General features: G+C 38.5%; 1 protein-coding gene across 1 annotated transcript; it reads left to right on the forward strand.

Moving 5' to 3' along the window:
• The first annotated feature begins 20914 nt into the window (after nt 1-20914).
• On the forward strand, nt 20915-22480 carry LOC146312020 (leucine-rich repeat-containing protein 51-like). Its single transcript, XM_084741367.1, has 4 exons — nt 20915-20966; nt 21291-21496; nt 21771-21919; nt 22345-22480. Exons 1-4 carry the CDS (start codon nt 20915-20917, stop codon nt 22478-22480), a joined length of 543 nt encoding a protein of 180 aa, XP_084597493.1.
• Nucleotides 22481-26836: the final 4356 nt, after the last annotated feature.

The raw sequence follows: 26836 nt of genomic DNA on the forward strand, positions 1-26836 counted from the left end.
TTTCTAACACCTTTCTACATCCATACTGCTTAACAAAAGCAACATGTCAGTAGTGCAGCAGCTGCAGTAAGTCTCAGTGTGTTCTGTGTGCTATAATCATTTTGGCAGCGCTCACTTTTTAATGTGTAAACAAATTAGTTATGTGTTTGATCAGGAGAAAATAGAGTTGAAGTGTAAAAACAAGCTACAGGATGCAGTTAAGCATGTAAAGTGTGAGAGTAAACCATAATGCATCTGTTTGGCTGAATGCACATGAAATAGACGAGTGAAAGATCTGACTGAAACATTGTGTATAGACATGCCGTCTGTCCAACTCTGGAAATCTTGCTCACAAATGTCTTAGTATAACCATCGCAGTTTTGTTTTGGTGGGTTTGGTTTAACTGGAGCTTATAGATTGCCTGATAATCAAACTGAACATGAATTTTGTTTTCTCCTCATGGTCATGTTGGCCGTTTTCTGTATTTGGGTGAGTGAGATAGAAGTTGGCATTTCAAGCTAAGCAATCACAGTGAATGAGTAATTTGTTTCATTAAAGGGATAGTTCAGAGTGGGTTTGTATGGGGTACTTATCCATCCATAGTCAGGCTATTTTTCACAGTACTTGGTGGTCAGCACACCACCACTTTGGAGAAGTATTTTAGACATCTAAAGTGTCATTACTTACCTTCCTACACCTGGTTCTCCTGCTGCTGCCATCTGCTGTAAGTAATTAACTGACTATGGATACATACCTGATGTAACCCCACTTCAAAAAAATCTAAACTACGCCTTTAACAACATCTTTTGTCAAAACAGAAGGTGCTGTTAACATTTGTCATGTAGAGAAAAGAAATATACTGATTTAAGAGTATGGTGATTTACAATATGGCCATTTTGCTGTCATTACTTTTTATGGATGTATATATTCTCTGGCTTTGGCCCAAGAACATGACATCCCTGTGCTTGACGCTCTGACTGGCTTGGTTGTTTTGTTCAGCCTCGGAGCACAATGCCAGACCTTTTTCAATTGCTGCAAAAATGTGGGCAGTGATTCAGAGGTCAGCAAGCAGGCTAGAAAATAGAGGTTTAATAACAGAGTCCCGAGAGGTCCAAAGTGATTAGCAGATAATTTGCTACCATGAAACCCCAAAACATGCTTTTATATCCTGGTTCCAAGAGAAAGGTGACATGAGGTGAATTCATGTGGAATTTGTACACTCCCCCTAAAAATGTTCCATTAAATGTTAAATTAAATTCTGTTTTTTGTGTCTTTGAAGTTGTGTAGGCCATGATCAAAGGCAGGGCTGCGAGCCGTATTCCTGCCATCATGAGGAATCCTTCATGACCCTAGGGTCTGCAAAATGTATTCAACACCTTTTACATAATAATAAAAAACCACAACTGTCAATCTGAAGAATATAGTTTTGTTTACTTCCTGAAAAGCTGAAAGGGTTTTCACCTGATCACGCAGCTGTATTTTTCCTAATAAAATTAAACAGAAATTGGCATGTGATTTCCCACATACTCGAAATATAATCAACACACCATGCTCAATTTATTTTAATCTCAAAACCGAACATTGTTGGACCGTTCGTTTTATTTTGTTTGAGAGTTATGGGGAACAAATGAGGTAGAATAAGTCCCCTGGGTGATGTCATTGGAGGAAGCTAAATCCTTGTTGTCTTAATTAAAGCTCAGTGAAAAGACGAAAATTAGCATGGCCCAAAGCCTCTGTGTACAACACCAGCGGGAAAATAAAGTTTTCAAGCTAATAATTATGTTGATTGAGCTTGGTAGTGTGAACGAAGCTTTGCGAGAATAGGAAACAAAACAAGCCATTACATCCATAATCAAGGGAAAAGGCAAACTCTGTGGAGTCATCAGTCACACACCAGGGAGGGACAAATCACATCTCAGATAACATGTATGTTAAAGTGAATCAGAGATGAGCGTTTACTGGCTCCTGACAGACATGTCGCCTTGAACACACTGGAACCATCAACCTTCTGTTTGCTTATGACCATGAAGTGAATAGAGTAAACAATTAGTTTACACTGAGGGAATATTTTTCACATAATCAGTGTTATACAAACATTTGGGTTGCTTGTCTGAAAATACAATTAACAGGGAAAAAAAGTTTAAAAGGCAATTAAATGTTTTTGTATCAATTTACATAATCTAAATAATTATATTTACTTGATCTCAAAGGTAGAATTAGAATGCTACATCTTATTTGAGGCCTTAGAAAACAAGGCATTAGAATAATTAGAATTAAAACAAGTTTATTATAAATATTTCACTTTTAACTACCTGGATCTGTGTTTACAGTTGTGCTTTAAATACACTCTTAGAAATAAGGTTTCTTCCTGAAGGGCTGAGGTTCTACCCAGAACCATTTACTTCTGAAGAATCCTTTTTAAAGAGGGTTAGTGGCGGGTTCTTTGTGAGACAAAGGGTTTCATTAAGAACCTTCTTCATCTCAAGAACCTTCTTTGGTAGAAAGGATTGTTTAAATCCTTAAGAACCCAAAGGTTCTTTGTACCATGATTTAAAAGGGTTCTTGATAGAACCCCCTGAGTGAGTTCTAGGTGAAACTCTTGGAATGTAAAAGGGTTCTTGATAGAACTCCCTAGAGTGTGTTCTAGGGTTGGACTCCCAAAGTGGGTTGTGTGGAACTATTACTCCATATAAGGGTTCTTCTTTAGAACCCTAGGAGATTCTGGGTGGCAACACACACGTAAGGGGCTGTGAGTGAAACCTTTCTCAGATGGTTCTAGGTCTAACCTTTTCTGTTGGGGTCCCAGCAGAAGACTGTGGCAGGGTGGAACCCTTATAAGGAACAGTTCTAAGTAACACCTGTATTTCTAAGAGCGTGCTGTGCACTCGTCTATGCCGAGCACAGTTGGTCCAAAATACTGCAGTCAAACTCCTGATGAGAACTTGGAGGACACATCATATGACTCCCATTTTAGCTGAACAGTGTCTGCCACTCGCAGTTTAGGATTTATTTTAAAATGTTATTGATTACATTCGAGGCACAGTTTGGACGAGCGCCCAGGCAAAGATCTGCAGAGAGAGAACTCTTCTGGTCATTTCAAGTTTGAGGCTGAAGGCTAATGCTGACCTTACAGTAGATGATATTTGAAGCAATTTCAGAGTTTGGGACTGTTTAGCAAAATCAGGACCTTGGGATCCTGCCATAGAAGTGGAAGAAACTAGTAAGATCTGTCTATAAGGGTGACAGCGCCTCTAATACCATATATATAATAAATAAATGGTATTTACTTTACTGATTTCCACTGCGTCTTCGTTTGTATTTCTTCTTGATGGAGGAAATTGATTCAGCAGCTGACTCAGTCATGGGATCATGGCTGTCCTCTGGGTTCCCTCACTTAAACTGTCCATTTCTAGAAAATGAAAACACATGCTCCTGTTAGGTGAATACTGTAGAACAGGCAAAACTCTTGCATTAGATCGTCTGTGTCTGACTGCTAAATATTAAACAGTATATAATTAAAAAGTTATCATAACCACACAAACATAAAATGAAGTGTAGTCTATTGTCTATTTGAATGAGTTTGCCCGCATATATATAAAAAAAACTGTTATTGTTGACAACCTAGTTGGCAGCTCTGTTATGCCGTACTTTGAGCTAAATGCTAAAGTCATCATGCTAATATGTTTGCGGTGACTATGCTAACATGGTGATGAAGTGTTGGCATGTTAACATTTGCTAATTAGAGCAAAACACAAAGTAGCCTACAGCTGAGGCTGCTGGTAATGTCACTGAGAACCTCCCTTGGCTGTTGAGATGTGGGACTCTCTGAAAACATGGTGTTTCTGAATGACAAATAATAGGCTACTTTTTTCTCAAGCTTGGAAAATTAGGCAACTAGACTGAATAGTGCACAAATGCAATATGAGGCCAGTTTATCTGATGTTTGTTAGCCTTTTAAGCTCATTGCGGCAAGATACTACACTGATAATGATCTTATTGAGACGTGACGCAACTTCAGCCGATCATTTGACCGTGTACTGTCTTCGATGCTTTGCTTTGTAATTCAACGCTTGCCACATGGACCTGCAGGCAAATATTCACTTATCTCAACTCACGAGTCTTCAAAGACACTCCCTATAAACTCCCTTTAAACATGAGCAAACGCATATTTTTATAGACATCATTCACACACATGCATGCAGCGATAACCACAAAGGCACTGACACATCTACATAAATGAGGAAAGAAACACACATATAATATGTCTGGAAGTTACTCAAACTGACCTCTGCCATTTTTGAACACACAGTGTGCACATTCTTTCCCTCTAATTCACACTGTTAGGTATTGTGTTTCCCTCTATTGGCTGTTGTGTGACAGCTAATTAAACCCTTCAGTAACATCCTCTGCTGCTGCACCAGAGACAGACATTAGTCAGTCTTATCTTCACACAAATGCAGATTACACACACACACACACACACACACACACACACACACACACACACACACACACAGAATCAGCTGCACACACAAGCATAGTTTTATGTGGTGTGAAACAGCTACTGTCTGTCCTCAGAATATATTTAACCTCATTCTTGCTGGGAGTGACAAACACACACATACACACACTCATTCATCATTTCTTTCTCCATGCATGTACACACACACTTTCTCCCTCCATCACTTATTTCTCTAAAGCTAAGAGGTCACTGTCTGTGTGTGGTAGATAATAATGAATTATGGTTTTCCTGCACGCACACACACACACATGCACACACACATGCACACACATTCAGTTGAAGGGGTTAAAACACATTTAAATGACTTTGTCTTTGTGTGTGTGTGTGTGTGTGTGTGTGTGTGTGTGTGTGTGTGTGTGTGTGTATAATCTGCTGATGTCAAGTGTTCACTTGACAGGCCGTAAAGACAGATATCTTTCCATTACCGTCTTAATCACATGACCTTTACAAAGTCAATCAAGATTTATATATATATTCTCTCAAGGCTTTGAACTGGTGATAAAGTCACAAGATGAGAGGTTGTTTTAACACTGAATATGTATTTCAAATCTTTGCTGTGTAAATTTCATCCCTTACTTACATCTTATAGTGAACTTATTCCATTTTTTGCTTAATTGCCGTCTTTTGAACTCTGCATAAATTCAGAATCATCTGTAGCAGCTTGAAATTGGTTCATGCATTTTAAAAATGTCAAAATATGATGTTTAAAGCCTCTGGAAATTTGGCTTGATCCACAAAAGTCTGAGTGGAAATAAGTGTTCATAACTATCAGAAAACCTAGTTCAATAAACAGCTCATTTTGCTGTTTAGACCGCGTGGGCGTGGCAGATCGTGTTTTGATCTCCTTCGGGAGTATCAGCGCGGAAGCTAATCAATGTACTGCTGTGGACAGGCGCAGCAGAAAACCATGTTTTAGCCAAATCTATAATATTTTCACCTCTTTATAGGGATGTCACGATGTTAATATTAAATTGAAAAGTGATCAAAATGAGCTTTCAGTTTCAATAAAGCATATTAAGAGTATTTTTTTCTCTCCTTCCCTGCCTACTTGCAGTGTCTGACTCATATCCAAAGAAAAAAACAACACATCATAGACAGCACAGAGTAGCTTAACAACCATTATATCACACTTAATACTTGGTAGACTGTATTTTTAAAGAAGAATTTAAATATGTAAATGACAATGGCATAGCCATCAGTGCAAAAATTGTGTCTCGAAAAATCGAATTGAGTCTTGACCTTAAAATAAAAAGTGCAATTAAATCGTGGATTTGAAATATTGTGACACCCCAACTGCTTTACTTCACTGTCAGACAGCCTGTTGTGACAGAGAACTGAAGCCACCATCTGTGGTCCTTTTAAAGCCACCAAACTTCTTTACCTTGTTTGGTTAATTTGTTGTGTTGTGTGATTTTGGTTTTTAAATATGTTTGTTTGCTTCTGAACTAACATCACTTACTGTGGATCGAGGCGCCAGAGGACCGGCATCTCCCGTGTTCTGCAGGCTGAATTTTTGTCAAAGGAGTCCGTAGCAAAATAACAGCCTCTGTTTCCCGTTCTTCTTGGCCTTGGCGGAATTTCTTCAAACTTGGTACAAACGTTCACTTGGACTCTAAGATAAGCCAATAAGATTTTGGTTATCAAAGTTCACTGTAACCTGGACAGAATTTTTTTTGTTTGGTACAACATCCACTTGGTCTCAAGGACGAACTAATCAGATTTTGGGGGTCAAAGGTCATGGTCACTTTGACATTATAATGTTCAACTCTCTATCAGTCATCTGTACCCCTCTGTAAAAATAGTCTAAAAATAGTCTCTACTTTGCCAAAAAGTTAACTGAATACATTTTATTAAAGTTCTTCAAAATCTGCACTCCATATATCATGTAAATCTGCACACACGGATGTAAGCTGCAGCTTATTGGCTGGTGGACTCTTTTTGTTGTTGTTGTTGTTGCTGCTTTTTTTTTTTTTTTTACTGTGACCCAAGGTGATTATATTTATAATTGTATTTGTAAAAGTTTGTTACTGGGATTTGAGAATGTATTGTAGTGTCCTAAAGTCAAGGCCAGATCAAAAATCTCAAAGCGTTCAACCCTTCAGAGACAACATTTTACTCCTGGGAGTTATTTTCGGTCTTCCATCCTTGAAAAGGATTTTATTTTTGGTGTCATGACTCACATTCATGTGTTTCTTGTTTGAACGTTATGTCGTAGATCCTTGAACCTTCCAGTCAGGTTTTGTTTTCACTCTAGGGGATACTAAATCAAGATTTTTTTCTTTTTTCTTACCTCTTTTGCACATGTTCCTCTCTTAATGAAGATATATTTAGGAAAGTAGTTAAACAGACCTTCGGCTCTGCCACTTGATTAACACTTTGCGTGTTTCACTTTTCTCCTGGGAATGTTAATTTTTACTTTTGTTAGGTTTTATTTTTGTAATTAATTTGATTTTTGAGATGGAATTTCAAGTCTTTAAATGTAAAACCTTACAGCCACAGAAAGTTTGTTTTACTCTTGAGGGTGCACTGTTTTTGAAGTTTTTAATAAACTTTTATTCGTATTTTTCATCTTGGAGCTGTTTCTGTTATACCAGTTAGTCTGTGAGCGCTGATTTGCCAACAGAGTCTCCATAATAATGATTTTTAAATGTCAGCATGCAAACCTTTGTTTGTAGCTCAGAGGAATTCTTCTGCGAAAGCTGGTAAATCCACTCCAGTTTTATTGGATTTTTATTGAGAAGTCTTTGATTTGTAGCGTTTGGTAAAGACTCAAGTGTCAATCTCACATACGTGGAGATTGATTTTGGTTTCTCATATCACTCATGTATATGATAGGATGTCAGAGACTTTCAGAAAATTCAATTTCATAAGGAGATTCCAGTGCAAATTTTTGGACATGCTTGCCCTCAGTACTCTTTCACAAAGAAATTCTCCTGTAAAATGAAACCTCAAGCTATATATATTCAGTAGCTAAGCCCCTGGAACTTACAATTCCCGCATAAGGCAGAAACACATTGACATTGCAAAATGATGTCTGTATCCTAAAATAATCCCTTTTTAAATAATGGATTTCTGTTTTTAATCCTTAGTTCTTTTCTGCAATATACATGTTAGATTTTTATCTGATATCAAAACAGTCTGATGAGAAAAAAAGGCCTCGCCTGTTCCAAGAAATATAACAAATTGCATATTGGAGGATGAAGTTATTTAAGGATGAGCTGTGTCTTGTGAACTTTAAAGACTGAGAGTCTGCAGCAAAGTAAGTGGCTCTGCAAGGCTGTACAGTACAGCAGTATTTTGAGTGAAACGTCAGGGTTGGCATAATACGCTCATAATGGCAATGACAACTTAAGCTGCAATGATTAATTGATTATTTGTCAATTATTAAATGAATGGACAAGTGTTTTGATCACTGATTAAACAGTTTGAGTATTTTTTAAGCAAAAGAAGTCCAAATTCGTTGACTGCAGCCTTTTAAAAGCGAATGCTTGCTGGTTTCTTTGCAGGTAATCACCAACATTTTGATTAATATCTGTATTTAATTACATTTTTTTGGCAGTAACTGTAATGACAACAATTACATTTATTTTCTACTTTAATTACATGTAACTAGTTACTCCCTGGTACTGCTAGTATCCCATTAGACATTTTGTAAATTGTGTAATGTTGTGCGTAATGGAAAGAGGAAGAGAAAGGATGGGATTGCCAAAGTCATTAGGATTCTACATGTGGGGAAAGTAAATATCTGTCTCAAATTTTAAGCCACTAAATTAAGTAGATGTTGAGACATTACACAGGATAACCATCATTGAGACATTTTATTCTGGATCAAAACATGATCCCTGACAGACATAAGACCTAATAACTTTTGTGCACATTCATGACTGCATGCTGAACAACTTGAATTTACAACTTTTGAAAAAAGTGACTTCCATGTGACATCAAAATAGCATGCCACCTTAACTTAACTCTGTATGAACACAACAGACGTTCTGTTCATATGTGATTATTTCATTTTTTAACTCATCTATGGACTTACAGTAGAATTAAATTTCCTTAATCATGTATTAAATTTGAGTTGAGACCAGAGTTATAGTTGCGTTGATGCTGGGAGAGAATGAGGATAAGAATAAGAGAAAAATAACACATTTAAAGTACTGAAACTCTAAACCAAAGTTTTAGAAAAGTTTCAAACCTGTTTCCATGGAGACACCTGAAAAAAATATTGAAGGTCTTGGTCAATAGCTAGTGACAGAGGCTTCCAGTGTACAATTATTCGAAATGACTAATCCTCAAAGTGATGAATATAGAGGTAGTATTTGTAAAACTATGCTGTATGAGTAGTGACATCTCACCTGTCACAATGAGAATGTCTAAAAACTACAGGAACTTTTATTTTCGGCACTGCATTGTTAAATGCAGACATTAAAATTGAAGGAGTCCCCTAATAATTATTTTGTTGCCGCCTCGAGGAAGATGATTAACAGCTTAGCTAATCATCTGGTTCCTGGAAATCCATGTTGCATTTCATTTTCAAATATAGCACTCTCTGATCTTGCTTGGCACCATGTGAATTTATTAATTCAACATTTACTTATTTATCAATAAGGGTTAGTTAAAACATCAAAAGAAGCACCAGACAGGAGCAGTGTAATGTGGCTTATTTGCACCTGCACCATGATTATTTCAGGGTTATATTTTAATCCTAAAAAGAGTTTTGAAAGAAATCTGTGAAATGTCTTTGGCTTTTAAGTGTCAGTGATCTAAGGGTGAAGATGTTGGCTTGTGACTTTAGTGCCGCCACCCCAACTGTGAGCCAGTCGAAGTGTTTGAGTAACACTCTCCTTCTTCTCCAGCGCACCTCTGTGGTGATGCCCTTGACAAAAGCACTTAACCCCACCTGCTCCAGCTGAGCTGCACTGTTGCTGTATCGAGCCGCTCCCCGGAGTCACTTTGTGTAATTGAATGAGGGTGAAATGGGTGGCACTGAAAAAAACAAAAAACAAACGTGCTCCCAATGGTCTTTGGCTAAATAAAAATTTGGAGGAAAAAGACTGGATGATGACACTGCACATTGTTATGAACAATTTTGAGCAGCTTTTCAGATTTTTTTCTATCTTCTTAAGTGCTCTTATTGTGGTAATTCCAAGTCCAAATTGGATTGGTTTGGAAAATGCACCCTACTTCAGTCGTGCTCTTCTGAGTCTCACAAGTGGTGGTGTGGTCTTGCGTAACAATGGAAAATATTGCATAATATCATGTCATTTTTCTTAAAAAAAAGGTTGTGTATAGTCTGTAATTGGTGGAGGCCTAAATGAATGTGAAGTTAGTCTGTAGTGTCTATATTCACATTTCCATCCAAATGTAGCACAAATTTAAACAGAAACAAGGGCAAATTCACAATAGCTGCGACCGGTTATTGGGTTATGAAAGGCGGCATGGCTAAAGTGTAGGGGCACGGCATAAGTCACTTTTTGCCTGTTGTCATGAAAAGTTAATCAGCTGCCCCTTGGCTCATGACAAACCTTTCCACTAAATTTTGTGTAAGTCTATGAGCGCATTCAGAAGTTATACGCCTTTTTGTGACAGGTCATTTGCGTTGTCACGCCCCCTTTTACCCACCTGACAGGAACACAAATACACACCTCCACACACACAGTTTTGACCTTCATGCCAAATTTCGCCAAAGGGTGGGGAATTTTCGTGGACTGACCAACCAACTGAATTTCATGGCACCTCATGCACTTGTTGTTAGCTATGCTAGTGCTGTTAGCATGACCAAACAACTGTGATTTCACTACATTCAGAAGCTAAATGTATGCATTCATTTAAATGCCTAATTCATTTGTATTATAATGAAGACTTTTAGCATTTACTTTCACATTGTATTAAATTGCTTTTGTACCTTTTAAATACAGCTTTAAACTCTTAATGTCAGTTTTTTAGTTAAACATACTACAGTAAGTTTTTAACTGGTTCTGAAACAATCTCAATTTAATACTGATGCCTGTATATTTCATATTGTTCTATAAATATTTATATATTTTAAGTTATATTTTGAGGTTATGGTGGTGGAAACATTACCGCTTTTGTCCACAGGGGTCTCCAAAATCAGCTTTTCCATCGTATGCTTTTATCTGCAAACATACTGGACACTCGAGTGAGTAACTAATTAGTAGCATCATTGTGTAGCTGTATCAGCTGTCTAACTGCTGTACTAATGGACTGAAACACTGCTGGACTGATGCTGTCTGTCATGCTGACTGACATGACTGATACTTTGTGTGATTGGTTGAATGACCATCTGACAGAGCAGCTAACTGACTGATTGACTGGTTGGCTGACTGACTAAACAACCCAGTATCTGAGGGAGTGACTGGCTGTGAGGGCAGCTGACTGACTGTCAGTGTACTCTCAATACAAGGTAAGCAGCCATGTGTGTCCGCACCATGAGCAGGCTGAGTGACCAGCGGGCTAATAGCATGACCTCGTAGGTATTGCGCTAAAAGGAGAGGAGGCGGAGGGAAGAGAGTGAGGGATGGTGACAGAAAGAGGTTGGGGATATGCATGAAGAGCAAAAGAAAGAACACGGGCAAAAAAATAGAAATGGGAGGAAAACGTGGCAAGAAAAGAGCCTGAATTTCTTCTTTTTTTTTCTTTTTAAGTGCCGTCATGGTCTGCCGTCACTGGAGCCATTCAGGTAGAAGACCTCACAGACAGGGCCATGCACTTATATTAGAGGACAAAGAATGAGACGAAAAGGCAGTAAAATGGAGAAAATCAGAGTTAGAGAGGGAAGTAGAGAGGGAAGGAAGGGAAAGAGGCAAGATAAGAGAGAAGACTGAGAGCTGTGGTAGAGGATTTTCAGGTGTTCATGTAGGTGTAATAGCAGAACAGAAAATCGCCTCTATGTCCCTTTGGGCAGTGAAAAATATGTAATGCGGCTGTGGTCTTGTACTGGTGTCTGTGTGTGAATGTGAACATGTGTGGAAGTTTGTGCAGGAAGTCTGTTCACACTGATTCATTTTCTGGTGATTGTGCTTCACTCGTGCCTGAGTGTCTGTTTCCTTGTCCCCTTTGGCAAAACTCAGTTTCCTAGAGGGCAGAAGCGATGATGACAACTATTGAAATCTCCTGTGGTGTTACAGGAAGAATGACACCACTGACTTTGCACATTTGTGGAAGAAATGGCCTTAAACCTTAAACTCACCTAGAAATTCATCTATAAAGGTTTAGAATAAAACACTGACAGATGTAGGATCACGTTTTCTAAACCTAAATCAGATTCCTGCTTGGAAATAATTACAGCAATGGAGGAAAAACGATGTGATCGATATGATCAAGGATATTTAATCTGCAACAAGCTCAGCTGCCAGCTAGGTGCACATGGGGGTGTACAGACAGCAGATGCTGTCTAACTTTCACTAACAGAGACCACCTCTCTTTTTTAAATCAGATGAAATGATCCTGTGTTTTACCAGGCAAAGTTGTCTTAGCCAGTTAAAAAGAAGCAGGATAAATAAATAATTTATTCTATAAAAATACGTTCTATAAAACAGTATTCTATAAATAATTTCATTTTTTAACATCACGGGGGTCTCCAGAATCAACAATAAACAAACAAAATACTGCAAAAACTCCAATTACAGTTGTATTAAACAGAATAAAGACAACAGTTTTCCTATGCTGTTATTTCCGTGTATTTTATATTTGGGCTGGGACGATACACTTATATTCTATATTATCACAATACTAATATATTGTGGTTCTACAAGTAATGTGATTTAATATTACAGCTGTAACATTCAACTATGTGATTAACACTGAATCATACACTTTGAGAATCTGCCTATCATGATTCGTACTTCCAGAAACAATTTACATATCTGTCGGTCTTAGTTCAGCAGCATAATTGCTGTACTGCATTTAAAAGTAATAAATTAAATATTTTATAAAATAATAGTAATAAAAAAAAAAGATGTTCATGAAATAAACAGAGTCCTTGAAAACTACACACAGAACATTGTGAACATTTGAATTACCATTGGACACATACGAAACTGAACTTGAAAACTATTATTATTATTGTTATTTCAAGAACTTGACTTCATTTAAAAGTGGTGAATAAAATGGACAAAAGAATGAATAAAAAGTATACTTCTTGATGTAAAGAATTACATCTAGCTCTTGCTGCATATCAAATAATGAACAATGACACATAAATATATGTGCTGACCTCTTCTGGCACACAAAGTCTCTTCCAAGTAGGAGCTGTATTTTGAAGTTGAGTTTTGACCCTTTGAGGTTGCTGTAGTTGTTGAATGTTGAAGCCAGAATAAGTACAGGTTAGAGTCTGAGCACACACGTCATTTTACAACAACTTGACTGGTTGTCAGAGGTGTACACCCACGAGACAGTAACTCTAGTCTATACTTTAACCACAGCAGAATAATGAATTGAAACATAAATACAAAATCTGGTGTCTTTGCATCAAAGTTGGACATGTCATACATATTCCTTTTCAACATAATGCTACTGTTTGCATACAGGAATTGGATGTAAATCATGCCCTGCTGATTCGTCCAATAAGAACGTAGCTCCTAGGCACACTGGGCTGATAAAAGTGCACTTATGTTCCTGATTTATAGAATCAAAAAGAGCTTATCAGTGCAACCATGGAAATATATCCCTCTTACTAAACTTTTCACTGGCAATACAAAGGCAGTAAGACTGTTAAGCCATTAGTATCACAGCCTCAGTGGAGTCAGAGAACAGAACATGCTTTTTTTCCCCTAAACTTCTGTCAGTAAATGTCAGGGTTTGGTATCAGGTCACTTGAATCAAAGAGCTTTAGTCTACCAATTTACACAAACAGCAAATAAACAGAGAGAAATCCATGCAGAAATGGAAGACGTTTCATTTTCTCCTCCGACAGTTTAGGAGACACTCTAAGTTAAGGACGTGACTCACTTTTCTGAAATGGAAAATACTTCTACTGTAGCGGTGGCTGCAGTTGCTGTTTTCTCCTACACTGAATGCAACAGGTTTGGGTGCATGACTGTAAAAATGTCCTCAGTGAAAAGGAAGAAGTCATGGAATTAAGCCATTGTTAGGAAAATCCAGCACTTCAAAAATAATCCAAGCAATGCATTGCACAACACAGACCGACGATACATGACATTGTTGAAATTGCTCCACTTCACCACTTGACATGTGTTGTGCCTCACTCAAATAAATATTGTGCTTTATGGTACCTCACAGAGGGGGCTCCATAAAATGTTGCGCTTCATTCTGGGGCACCAAAGTTATAGGGCTTTTTTAATTTTAGCTATCAGTAATAATTTACTGTAACAATACTTCAAGCAACAACAATAAGTACATTTCCAAAGTGACTATGTTTTGCCTAGTATGTTACCAGTCCTTAATAAGGAGAGAGTGATCGCTTTGAGGTGCTTGTAAGCTGGTGGTCCGTTAAGCGAAGGGACAGCCAAGCTTGAAAAAAGAGTAATCCGATGTTGAAGGGAAAGTCCGTCTTTGCTGTGTTTAGTTCGGTTGGAGGAAGAGGAAGGTCAGCTGCTCCTTTGTTGGCGTTGCAGTGTTAGCAGTCCTGGTGGAACTAGCTTAGCTGGCAGACTTTGGGTTCTAGCTGCTGGTGTTAAGTAGATTCACTTCCTTTGTTAATGTGTCATCGGTGACATTATGTTTGGTTCACACGTGGGAAAGACAGAGGCAGACATACACAGTTGATATCATTACATTTTAAAATATGAAAATATACTCAAATGTGTTGACCAAGAAACTTTGGGAAAACATTTCTAGAGATTTTTGCAGTCATAGACTAAAATGCAAATGCAGCTGTAATGCCGTTTTGGGTGCTTGTGTCTGTTTGGTTATTTTGTGGCTGCTAACAAATGCTCTTGAACCATGAAAGTTGGTGTGACACAGCTGTGGTTGTGTTTATGCAGATCACATGCCACAGTGCAGTTTGAAGTGCTCATCTTGTGCCTTTGTGCACAGCCCAACTATTATCACAAATGCAAGTGCAAAGAGAAATGAATGCCAAGAATGCAGTTGCTGAAGGCTGCCCCAACTCCACACTTCCTGTGTTCACAAAAAAGAAAAAGAAAAACAATATTGATAATGGGCAATTATGCAGAACCGCAGATGATATTAAGTGCCAGTGTTTTTAAATGAATCATTTCTGCAGTATATCAACATGGAAGCTGAATGATTATGGTCAGGTTCCCATATTTCATCGACCTTTTGAGGTTGGTTTTGAGACCATCAGTATCCAAATTTAGAATATTTCTCAGTATGTTGTGTTTATATTGTGTGTCTAATTTCTCACAGAATCCTGAATGTTTAACCTCGACTGAACGACTTCTGGCTCCCAAGCAGAGGTGTTCATAAGCACTTTGGGGGACGGGGGGGGGGGGGGGGGGGCATCACTGAAATCCAGCTGCTTCGTGTTGGTTTACATGTCAACCAGCAACAGTAAACACAACAGCTGTGCGTGCTTCTTGTGCCAACCTTTCTGGCTGCTCTGTATCCACCGTGCGCCAGTTGATGACTCACTACACAGGTAAACACACGGTCTATTTAAATAGCAGCATCACAGATGCGGGTGTTGAATATAAACCCACACACACTCATGAATATCACTTCTGTGCAACTGAGAATTGTCTCTAATGTATAGATTTACCACTCTGTGTGTGTGAGTCTGTGTGTTTTACTGAACTACAAATTGTAACTGCTGGTTAAAGTCCCACTCCAGCCAGTGTCAACTGATGTTTGAATGTTTCATTCTCAAACAGAAAATGGGGGTGCAGGTTAAGTCAACACTGTCCTCTCACGCTTTGCTTGCAGTGTGCTTCTGGCTGCCCATTGGCAAAGTGAAGTCAGAGGCATGACAGTGCGCAAGATTGGAGGATGACATATGACTTCAAGCTTCTACTAAACATATAGTTGTCATACATCAAAAATCAAAACCATGCATTTTTCTCCATCCTGTAGTGCTTTTATACGTCTAGATAGTTTAGGTGTGAGTGGCAGAGTTTTGGTGATACTGGTAGCAGAGATGTCTGCCTTCTCTCCAACATAATGAAACTAGAAGTCAACTTGTGGGGCTCAAAGCACCAAAACAAACAAACAAACAAACAAACAAACAAAAACGCAATTTAAAAAACTCAACAGGGATGTCTCTTTCCAGAAATCATGACCTGGTTACTCAAGATGATCCACAGACCTTGTTTTGAGCAGTTTCATGTAGGAACTACTTTCTTTCTGCAGTACAGTCTACTGGAACTACTTTCTTTCCAGTAGAAAGAAATTAGTAGTGAGTAGTTTTTACATGAAGCTGCTCACAGAAGGTCTGTGGATAATCTTGAGTAAGTGGGTCATTATGTCTGGAAAATAGATACTGGTGTTGAGTTTTCCAAACTTTGTGTGTGTGTGTGTGTGTGTGTGTGTGTGTGTGTGTGTGTGTGTGTGTGTAATTTTGACTTTGTGGTGAACTGTCCTTTTATTATTATTATTATTTTAATAATAAGCACAAAAATAAATGATAAAATATTTGTCAGTGTGGTTAATCCACATTGTCAGGACTCCTGAAAGGGCCTGAAAGAGTTAATATTGAAAATAGAGAGAAATACCAGCGTTGTATCATCGTCACAGACCAAGCTCATACAGACTGTGTGTCAAGTATGTGTGCAATTTTTAAACAAACAAACAAACAAAGAAGTTTTTTGACGGTTCTACCCATCCCCAACCTGGCTGGTTCCCCCACTATGCCTGACTGATTTTGCTCTTGGGTGTTTTTTTTTTTTTTTTACTAATTTATATGGTGATTATCTCATAGCCTACAGCACATCCTCTAGTCTCACTGTACCACCATGCATATTCAGTACTGTAGTAAAACAGTGTGTGATCCCTTTAAAGTTCTTTTGTGTTGCAGTTTATAAACTACACATTCACACCTTTGAGCAGCTCGGTAACTTCAGTTTCTTACTGTTTGCTGCTGAACAGACTCACTTTAGTAAATAGGGGTTAAGCACATCACTCAAGGGCAAGTAGATGAGGGAGGGAGGAAAGAGTGCTACCCATCTGGTCTGGATGTAAGCCTGCATTTTGAAGGATACTGGTCTGGAACTCCTGTTTGATATTTTATTCAACTAAAATGACCCTGTTCCCTCATTTATGATGTTAAGAGATTCAGCCAAGAAGAAGACACGCAGCAGTGAAAGCATCTTCTCCTGAGTTACCTGAGGGATAGTTGGGGTTTTTTCAAGTGGGGCAGTATGAGGTTAGGGTGACCAGATGTCCTGAAAAATTTGTGACAGTCCAGAATTACAAGCGCTTGCTCCGAATCGCAAATCCTGTCCAAATAACTTATGTCGGCTGTCCTGCTTTTATTTTCCTGTTCTTTTTTGTAAAATGTGAGTATTATTGATGTGTTGTCACCTCTGTTGTCTATTGCACTGATGAGGCTGTCATAAATAATGGATTGTTGATGTCAATTGGCCGGTTGGGAACCACTGACTTAAACTGATATTATTTATTTATTTTTTTTATGTCTGACTTTTCTTAGATGGCTAAATGATGTTTTGCTTCTGACCCTGTCCACAGTGGTAGGTTCCTTAGCTTCCCACTCCCTACTCATGCTGCTTCTGGGGGCATGTCGACCACCATGTACTATAGATAATACACTTACTATTGATAAATACTGTACATTTTACAAACCCGCTTCAAAAAATCTGAGCTATTCCTTTAAGTTAATATGCAGTTTCTAGTTCTAGATTCACGAACTTTGGGCCATTTAGTTTGAAAATCAGCTGTAAGGAGACTTAAACAAGTAGCTCATAAATACCTTCCCAGACTTCAAACAGTCTGACACCTACAAAATTGGGTACAAACACCCTGATTCCCAGCCAGCCCGTCTGTCTTTGTCCTTGACTTCGACTCATTGCGCATATGCCTGTCTGTCTGTCTGTTTTTTCATCTTATTGAAGGACTGCCCTTACACCTTCAATCAGATGCTATTGTGCTATTAGTGAAGCTACACACACACACACACACACACACACACACACACAAACACACACAGACATCTTGATTGAGCGACAAGGTTAAGAAAAACTCGGGCTGATGGATGTAATTTTCCATCATCACCTCTTCCCTCTTTCAGCTCTTCTTTTTAAACTCGTCCTCCATTTGCCCTCTCAAACTCATATTGTGTTGCGTTTTTTCCACTCTTTTATTTATCTTCAGTCTGCTTGTCCAATTCAGGGCCACTGAAGCCTATCCCAGCACATAGAAAAGGTGACGGATGATACAGATTCAGAAGAACATGCTGAAAGGCCTCGAATCGTCGGCTGGTTTGAACTAAAGGGCCTTATGCTTGTTCTACCCAATGAGCTATCATTTCACAATTTCAGCTGGAATTACAGTTCCTGAGCAGTCCATTTCTTTTCTTAACTTCCTATCATCGTTCTTTTCCTGACCTTTAGATTTCTGATTGTTTTCACCTCACCTCTTTCCGTGCCTCCTTGCCAGGTTGTCTGCTTTGTGTGTTCTTTGTCGTCTAGCATTTTTCCAAGTGTTGCTCTTGTAGTTTTTTTGACTTTGCTATTCCCTTGTTTATGGATTTTCACTATCTCTCTGCCTGCTTTGTTTGTTTTGGACTGCCAACAGAGACTTTAGGTTTTGATCCCAATCTTGCTTCCTCTGAAGGTCTCCGAGATTGAGTCTTTGTTTTGACCCAAGTTATGACACTTTTACTGCACATGAGTGAGTCACATAAGTATGTATGATTATTAATGCATGCAATGTAGGCCTACATATTTGTAATGTGGCAAGCATTTTCACGTTTGTATAAACTGCAAGCATGTACTTTTCTGTTAACTTTTGTTCAAAGTGAGTTTGGACTGATTTTAAACTGTCAACCTTAATTCATTATGCATGTGGTTTATGTCTCACAGGCACTGGTTTTACTGGTTCATGTTCAAGGTTCAAGGTTCATTTGTTTTCTAGTCGACATCACAGGCTTCTACAATTAAGTGTGCACTGTAGTGCCTATTATTTATAATGCAGTGCGGAGGATGAGTTAATTTTAGTCTCACAGCCTGAGGAAAGAAGCTACTCTGTGGTCTGGTGGTACGGTAGCGGATACTTCTGTATCTCTTGCCAGATGGCAGCAGGGTGAACAGGCTAATGCATATTCTGATGATTCCTTCTGAGGAATTTTACTGTGAAAACTAATTCACTCTGGATAGTAAGGGTGAAGCACTGGAGCACCTCCATTATTATCATTCTTGGGGTTTATGCAGTTTGAAACAAATTAATGAGAAAGCTGGAATGTATTATGGTTTATTACACCAAAGCATTGTGATTAAAAAGTGGCACATCATTACTGAGCAGTAACTAAGTAGTTATTACTACTACTCTTATTACTACATTATGAGTATTGGACTGTCACTTAGGCTGACATATAATAACAATAATGATAATATTAAGTATAATAATAATTTTATTTATATAGTGCTTTTCAGGTTACTGAAAGACACTGTACAACTTTACCTAAATTAAAATATCAGACTGCAAAAACTGCATATATAAAATATATCATGCGTTTTTGAGAATTGTAAATAATCGTGTCCTACCCATTTTTTTTTCCACTTTTTTCCTGATTTTTTTTTTCACAATTTAAAAATGTGGTAAAAGCCTTCAAAATCTAAAACTGATGATATCTTCTGAAAAGATAACTATAAAATGTGCATTATTGATTTTTCTATCAAATGTCTCAACCATAACATAATCAACTCTATGGCCCTTTGAAATCAAAGCTAAATAAGAATTATGATTTAGCACTAAGCGGACTCTTTGCCACTTTAAAAACTGAAATAGCTACCCTGCAAGACTTTGCTGTGAAATGGAAAAATGTAACATTTTGTCACCTACATTTCATAAAAAATGTAATCACTAGGAGACTGGCCTGTAACAGGGTTTAACAGCCGGGGATTTTAGCTTTTAAAATATATATTTTCCTAGCGGTGAGGGACTTTGGACCAGTAATGATCATGTCTGATTTATCACAGTTGAGTTTGAGGAAATTTGCTTGCAACTGCTTGAGGCAGTTGGTCAGGCTGGAGTGAGTTGCTGTGGTGACAGATTAGGTGGAGGTGTAGAGCTGTAAGTCAGTGGTGTAGCAGTGGAAGTGGAGACCGTGACGAGGTATGATGTTACCAAGGTGGGGGAGGATGTAGAGGATGATCAGGAGATGACCAAGCACTGAACCCTGGGGGATGCCTTGGGACAGAGGAGTGGTGGAGGAGGTGCAGTTGCATGATGCATGCTGATGAACTGTTGTCATGATCATACAAACTTAGGCCCTGTGTCCATATAATGTTAATGATGAGGAGAGAGTGCATGCAAAAGCACAGGGCCCCTTTTTTTCAGAGGGCTCCAACTTTTTTGTGCAGTTCCTCGGAGCACCTCCAGCTGAAAATCTCTGAACTGTCACTGTCATTTCTTTTCAGGCAACCAATCATGTATTAGATGGAGCTTTTGGTTCTTGCTGTGTCTGTCTATCCTCATGACATGCTTTAGGACATGTAATAGCAACAGAAAAGAAACAGACATATTGTCATGCTAGCTTGTCTGTCTTCTCCTCAGCATGTTTGACCATGGGCGGGGCCAAGCTCGTACACTCACAAACACCAAATGAAGTGAAGCTAACATTTTCTCAAGTTAAAAGTAGAAACTTAGTCACTTTGTCAGTGGTTGGTGTTTTACACAGCCACAGCACCCTTGTTAAGATAATAGCAAAATGTCAGAAAATGGCAATTTTCAAGTTTTTGTCATGGAAACAAAACTCTTGTGCAGCGTTTTTTTTTTTTTCTTTTTTCTCTCGCCTCGCAAGCACTTCATCCCAGCACTCCCCCACGTCCTGCCAGACAAACACATCATATGGACACAAGCCTTAGGCAGCATCAGCTCTTTAACACTGAAGCAACACTAGTAGCTCTCCACTGGAAATTCATTCAGGTTTGTGTAGGATTCTGCTGGGCAGGTGAAGCACAGAAAATCTCAAACAGCATTTAGTTTGCCTTCAAATTATCTGTAAATCATTCCATAAAAGTACCTGCAAATGTACATGTGACAATAAATCATGAACCAAACTCGTTTTAATAAAAATAGAAAATCTCCTGCTCTGTTCTGTTTAGTTGTTTCAAAATAAGCAAGAAAGTAAAGACATTATTAAAATTAGATAAATGGGACAGCTGCTAGTTACCTGGAAACAGTTTGGAATCAAATTGGAAGTTTTTTTAAATCCATAAAATGTTTATGTTTGAAACTGTGAAAATGTCATCAGGACACTTTGCTGTTGCTGACATGTAAAGACCCTCAGACTCGAACATGTACGGCCCTCCAGTGGATTTATCATTTAAAGGCTTAAACAGAATTTCAGGTAGTATCATATTCTTCTAATGTTTTACAGTGTGGCTGAGCTTAGTAACTTTATTGTGGTATCCATAACATTTCTACATTTTTCCTGTAGACCTAGCTTTCATGTTTATATGTACACACTATACTGTCCACCTGGTGTCATCGGCTAACCTTGATACAATGTCGTAATGAACTCAAGTTGATCCCTGATGTCTGTGTTGTGGAGCGGCTCGTGATGTGAAATAAGCACATACTGATTGCATCACCTCAAATAAACTGCATATGTTCAAGATGCAATTGCCAGTATTTGATTTTTACTGCAATTACCTTATTATGTGTGGTTCAGATGCGATGTCAGTGGCACCCCAAAGTGGCTTGCGGCCTTTAAACAAAAACTCACGGGGGAAGTACCTGAGCCGCGCCTTGCGCCTGAGTTACAACAACCTCCCTAACCTCATCTGCCTCGATAACGTTGTGAGCCACTTTCTGGCCGAGCCGTCAAAGCTCGGCTGGCTGGACCTGTCCTTCAACAAAATCAAACTCATAAACCCGGTGAGACTCTTTCTTCTCTTGTGTGTTTGCATCCGATTCATAGCTGTTTCTGCCAAAGATATTGTGATTTATGCTAAGAGGACACTGAAAGTACACTATTATATCATTAGATTATTATTACTCATGTATCAATGTAAAATCAGGATTTTATTTATTATTATAATTGGTTGAGGTGGAAATGAAATATGATGTAAAATACTGAAAATAATTAATATTTTTGGATTTAAGTGATTAAGAGATTGCAACTAAATTTACAACTGTGTGCTTGTTCCAGGTTTTGTGTGAGCTGTCCGAACTGCGTGTGTTGTACCTCCATAGCAACGCCATCTGGAAGCTGTCAGAGGTAGACCAGCTTGGGAAGCTTCAGTATCTACACACCATCACTCTGCACGGGAACAACATAGAAACCCACAAAGGCTACAGGTGGAGACTTCAGTTTCTTTCAGTTTACACAGATTTTCTTCCCAAACTCATGTAAGCACACATTCTGCCTGTGTGGTAGATGTTTGGCTGTAACTTGCTCTTATTTGCAGCCGGTGTCATAAAATGTGACTGTTGTAGTTAGTCAAGGTGGAGCTAGTTTCAGCTACATGTAAGTAGTCCAGTGATTTCTAAACTGAAGGTTTGATTTATTGGTTGTATTTCTTCTGTGTTCGTCTTTAATTTTCTTCTCATTTCATATTATCGTTTATGTGGAACACCAGGAAACCACAGACAAGGTCTACTTTTGCATTGACTGAAAGACATTTTCTGACAACGACAAATTTGCGTTTATTATATCGAAACACAAAATGTCGATGGAGCCCCTGGCCTTAAAGGTCATTTGTTGTGTGTTTGTGCGTGGTCAGGAGGCATGTGATTTCTGCCCTGCCCCAGTTGAAGAAGATGGATTTCAGTATTGTGACACCTGATGAGCGAGTAATGGCAAACATTCAGCGTCGCTGCACCAACTGTGGCAAGAGGACCGAGGAGAGTCACCAGTGACTGTTCGTGCTTCGTTGCGTCATTAATTTGATGAAGTGATTTTCAACCTGTGATTTCCAGCTACTTTTGAATTAAATGTTTTCTTTCACTTCATTATTATATTCCTTGTTTTTTTATCTTCTTGAATTGATTCACTAAATGATGCCTTGCTGAAATGAAAATTACATTGTGATATTGTGCACCATATTGTGCTGTTAATATGACCCAACCATTCTGCTCTTTTGATTTAGTTTAATCTACTTTTACCAAAGTTCTTTTTGAGAGTGCACAGCTGCTTTGTTTTGTATAGGGCTGAAATTCGAATATTTGAGCCATCAGTTGCAGATTTTTTCCTTTCCTATGTCAGTCAGTGTTCATTACATATCATATTTCACTGAGGAAATATAAAAAACAGGAATCATATATTTTATATTAGCTGGTGAATAAAAAATCCACATGCGTCGGTCATTATCTGATGAGAGAAGATCAAACAAGTGGATGGTAGTTTCAGCTCTCATTTTTTAGCTGTGTTATGGTATACAGAGCAATACACCAGCATGACAGGATGTAAATTTTACAAACCGGATCTCTAAATCATCACAAACCACAAAACGATCTGTGATGGAAGAGGAGAAGAGTGATAGAAACGGAGCGCAGGTGATGTGCGGTCAGACACTTCATCAGAGCTCACCAAGGCACGTGAAGCTTGCTTGTTTGCTTGTGCTTGTTTTTTTGCCACTGACAGGCAAGTAAGATATGTTTTGTTTAACCAGAAACAGCTGTGCAAAGCTCTGATTTTAACATCATTGTCAGCTTCATTCAAACTCATCTTCATCTTCATTTATCCACTGTTCCAACAATCAGGAACTATGGTAACTGTTCACATAAACACTTAATTTAGGGCCTGAAAGAGCGCTGAGGGTGCAGGGCAGGTGGCTGAAGCACTGCAACCTGGAAAGAGAAGCTCTGTGGTGCACTGATTTTATAACTGTACTAGAATATTGCACTCATTATAGTATGGATCCCCAGCAGGCAACAAATGCTGAAGCACCTACTGCAATCCAAAACTGCCAGATGCAATCACTGTAGATTTGCAAAGTTCTGCCAACATTAACGTAACCTTCACATACAAGTAAAAAGTTTGAGGAAATTCTCTCCAAGCATTCCTGACACGAGGGCATGAGGTCACAGTGACCTTTGACCACCAAAATGACTTTATCGTCAAGCCTACCTGATCATCTGTGTCGAGTTTGAAGAATTTCCCTCAAGATATTCATGATATATTGCATTTACAAAAAACGGATGACCTGAAAACATAGTGCTGCACAGTTGTCGCTGGAATGGGGACGTAAAAACAGGTTTTCGAGAATTCTGAACTATAGAGGTCCTTCAGCATAAAGTCATGGATGTTCACAAAAAAAATGGCTAATTGGTTCAGTAGTATTCGAGATTAACCTTCATCATCATGTAACAGATCAGGAAGACAGGCATTATAATATGAGTCTTGCTGGTAAAACACAGTCATGTAGGCTGAGGAAGGAAGTTAATGTGGCGCACTGAACTGAAAAAAAGAACAAATCCTCTGATATTTGTATTGAAAAGGTAAAATCTGACTCGAATGAAAAAATTCTTAGTCAGTGACAGCCCTGTATGAACACTTACTTACACTTGTGAGTTATAATAATGTAGCAAGAAGTACAATTATAGGTCACCTGAACTGAGTCTAAATCATAAAAGCTATTTATGTGTGTATTTAGTGTATACTGTATAAGTAATGCGAAAGCAATCAGAACCCAATTTATAGACATAGGCATGCACGTGAGTACACACACACACACACGCACACAGATAACAAATATGAATGTGATACGTTGGGTTTACATTGTAAACAGCTTTGGGTCTCTGCTATTACCATCTGGTCTTGTTAGAAAAGAAATGTGGGCCATAAATCAGCCCTGAGGCTGATTTCTCTGGCTGTCCTCCAGGCTCGTTTGGTGCAGAATCGTGTATCAGTGTTTCCCCCCCTGACAAAATCTTTAATTGGTGGGATGGAAATGCCCCTGAATCAGCATTTAGACCATGTGACACAGAAGCTGACCGCTCAAACCAATACTAATGAAACTGTTTGAAACTGAGTTTAGACCTTGTGGGACTAAACGCTGAAACCGATTCCTGTGTGAAGTAATTCTCTGTGGCATTATTTAGACGTCAGTCTCCTTTGAAATCTCTGCTAACATGGTTCTTTTGAAACAGCATTTAGGCTGTGAATTTCAAACTGTGCAGTGAAACTGATATCAATGAATATCTTTCAGTGAGCATGGCAGCTGCTCTCAGCAGGTTGGCCCGCGCCGGCTGTACACTGCTCGAGGAAACACTTGTAGATTTTGACTGCTGATTAGCTACTGTACATGGATGTCACTTTTATTGTTGATGTTTCAGATGTGCTTTTCTGTTTCCTCTGTTGAAGGCTGCAGTGAAGTGCTACATTGTAATGGAGCACTAATGTGAACCAATTTTGGTTCTTAATAATTAAGACGTGTACAGCTGTAATACAGCTGTTTAATACTGAAATCATATTTTTTTATTTTAGTAAATGTTCCCCATGTATTTCATTTTATTTTAGAATCATACAGTATTCATGGCCTTTCATTAAACAGGCTGAGAATGATGACCCAAAGGTCAATGCAGCCTAATGCTTACACTTACACAATTAGTCTTAATCTCCATCCAGACAAGCATTTTAGCACCAGGTTGTATCATAATCTACCTATGGACTCCGAAAGATGCAGATGAAACAACTTGTGGGGATAGTCAAAATGCATATAAGCATTTTTCCGTCATCAATCAGGTAATAAAACTTTCATCCATGGGTGCCGCCATTGTTGTTATTGCTCTTTCTGCATGTAGTCTTTCACTAAGGTAGATCGGGGGCAATCTGGACATGTGAAAGTTTTCTCACCGTTCTTCCACTGCACTAAATATCACCTCATGTAAACATTGAAGATAACAGAGCATAGTCTGATGTCAAACAAAGGCAGCAACAAGCCCAAAACCCTGTTTCCTTTATAAACATTAACACTGAAAACAGAGTTTCTGAGTATTTTCCAAAAACTGATTTTTGTGCCCTAAAACGCAGTTTATGTGTGGGTCAAAGACCAAAACTCAGAAAAACCTATATCTTGAAACATATCTGTGTACGTGTGAACTAAGCCTGAGTGCTAGTTTTGTTTGGGTCAACAGAGCCAGCTCAGAATGTGCTATCTTTTGTTTTTTTTATCAAAAATGAAGGCAGTATTTAGCCCTGTAATATGCTGGCTAGCATAGCCTTTACTCACACATCAATAGTTAGACTGAGGCTAACATCTGCATTACTATTATTAAATCTGTGGTAACTCTCCTCTAGAAGAGAGAAGAGCCCGTTCTCTGCTAAAGTTGGTGTTAGCTGTCTTAAGAATGTGTCACCTTCTATTTTATCAGGGATACAGACCCAGTAGCCCTGCAATATGCCTGAAAAGTGTCCCAAAGATGGATGTAGCCTTTGTTCACATTTTAAGAGTTAGCCTGAGGCTAACATCACAGTAGTATTGTTAAATGTGTATTGTAAGGGCTAACTTTTCTCCAGAGGAGAAGAGAGCCAGCTCAAAGTAAAAGTTAGCTTACTGAAAAATGTGTTGCCTTTTGTTTTATAGGGATAGAGACCATGTTGACTTTCTGTGAATTGAGGTGTCATCTTTTTCAGTGGAAAACACTTTAAATCACTCCTGAGTGTCAATGGGATTTACTGTAGTCTCTGGCTGTCCATCCAGACACTGAAAAGCCTCTTTACTTCACACCAATGGCAGTGATCAAAGCCTCATATGATTTCACAGTTTTCTTGTGCATATTTCCTTGCATATCACACGTATGCGTACAAGTATGATATAAAATTGTTAATTTATTTCATTTTGAACGATATCCCTTTTCAGAGGAAATGTCTGGTTTTGCTCTCAAAGAGCTAATTCTAGGAATTTTTAGACTTCAGTCAATACGTGTCATATTAGAGAAGAATTCGAGTGAAGCATTTGGCATTAAGTGTTCAGCTGAAATGCCTGAGAGCTTAAGTACCTTTTATTGTGAATTCCTCTATTTCCTCTTTTATTTTTTTTATGAATTCAACAGTGGTGCAGTTGGTTCTTAATGTGCAACGTGCTTATGAACTCTGTGTCTTATTTTTGTAGATTTGTCCATCAGTCACATTAGATATAATAATGTTTTACTGGTGGAATATAAATTGGAAGGGCATATTAATTAATCATTATCTTTGTCACCTTCCTAATCTCCTAACTTTTAATAAACAGCTTTGCCAATCGCAGCCGTGCCTGATGAAAATAACTCACC

Source organism: Lutjanus erythropterus, chromosome 17 (genome assembly GCF_056507025.1).
Source record: "Lutjanus erythropterus isolate fLutEry1 chromosome 17, fLutEry1.hap2, whole genome shotgun sequence".
Classification (NCBI taxonomy): domain Eukaryota; kingdom Metazoa; phylum Chordata; class Actinopteri; order Lutjaniformes; family Lutjanidae; genus Lutjanus; species Lutjanus erythropterus.

Coding starts and splice junctions, on each gene's coding strand:
- LOC146312020 (XM_084741367.1), top strand. CDS start 20,915: ATGTACGGCCCTCCAGTGGATTTATCATTTAAAGGCTTAAACAGAATT. Junction 21,497..21,770: donor AAATCAAACTCATAAACCCG/GTGAGACTCTTT, acceptor TGCTTGTTCCAG/GTTTTGTGTGAGCTGTCCGA. Junction 21,920..22,344: donor GAAACCCACAAAGGCTACAG/GTGGAGACTTCA, acceptor GTGCGTGGTCAG/GAGGCATGTGATTTCTGCCC.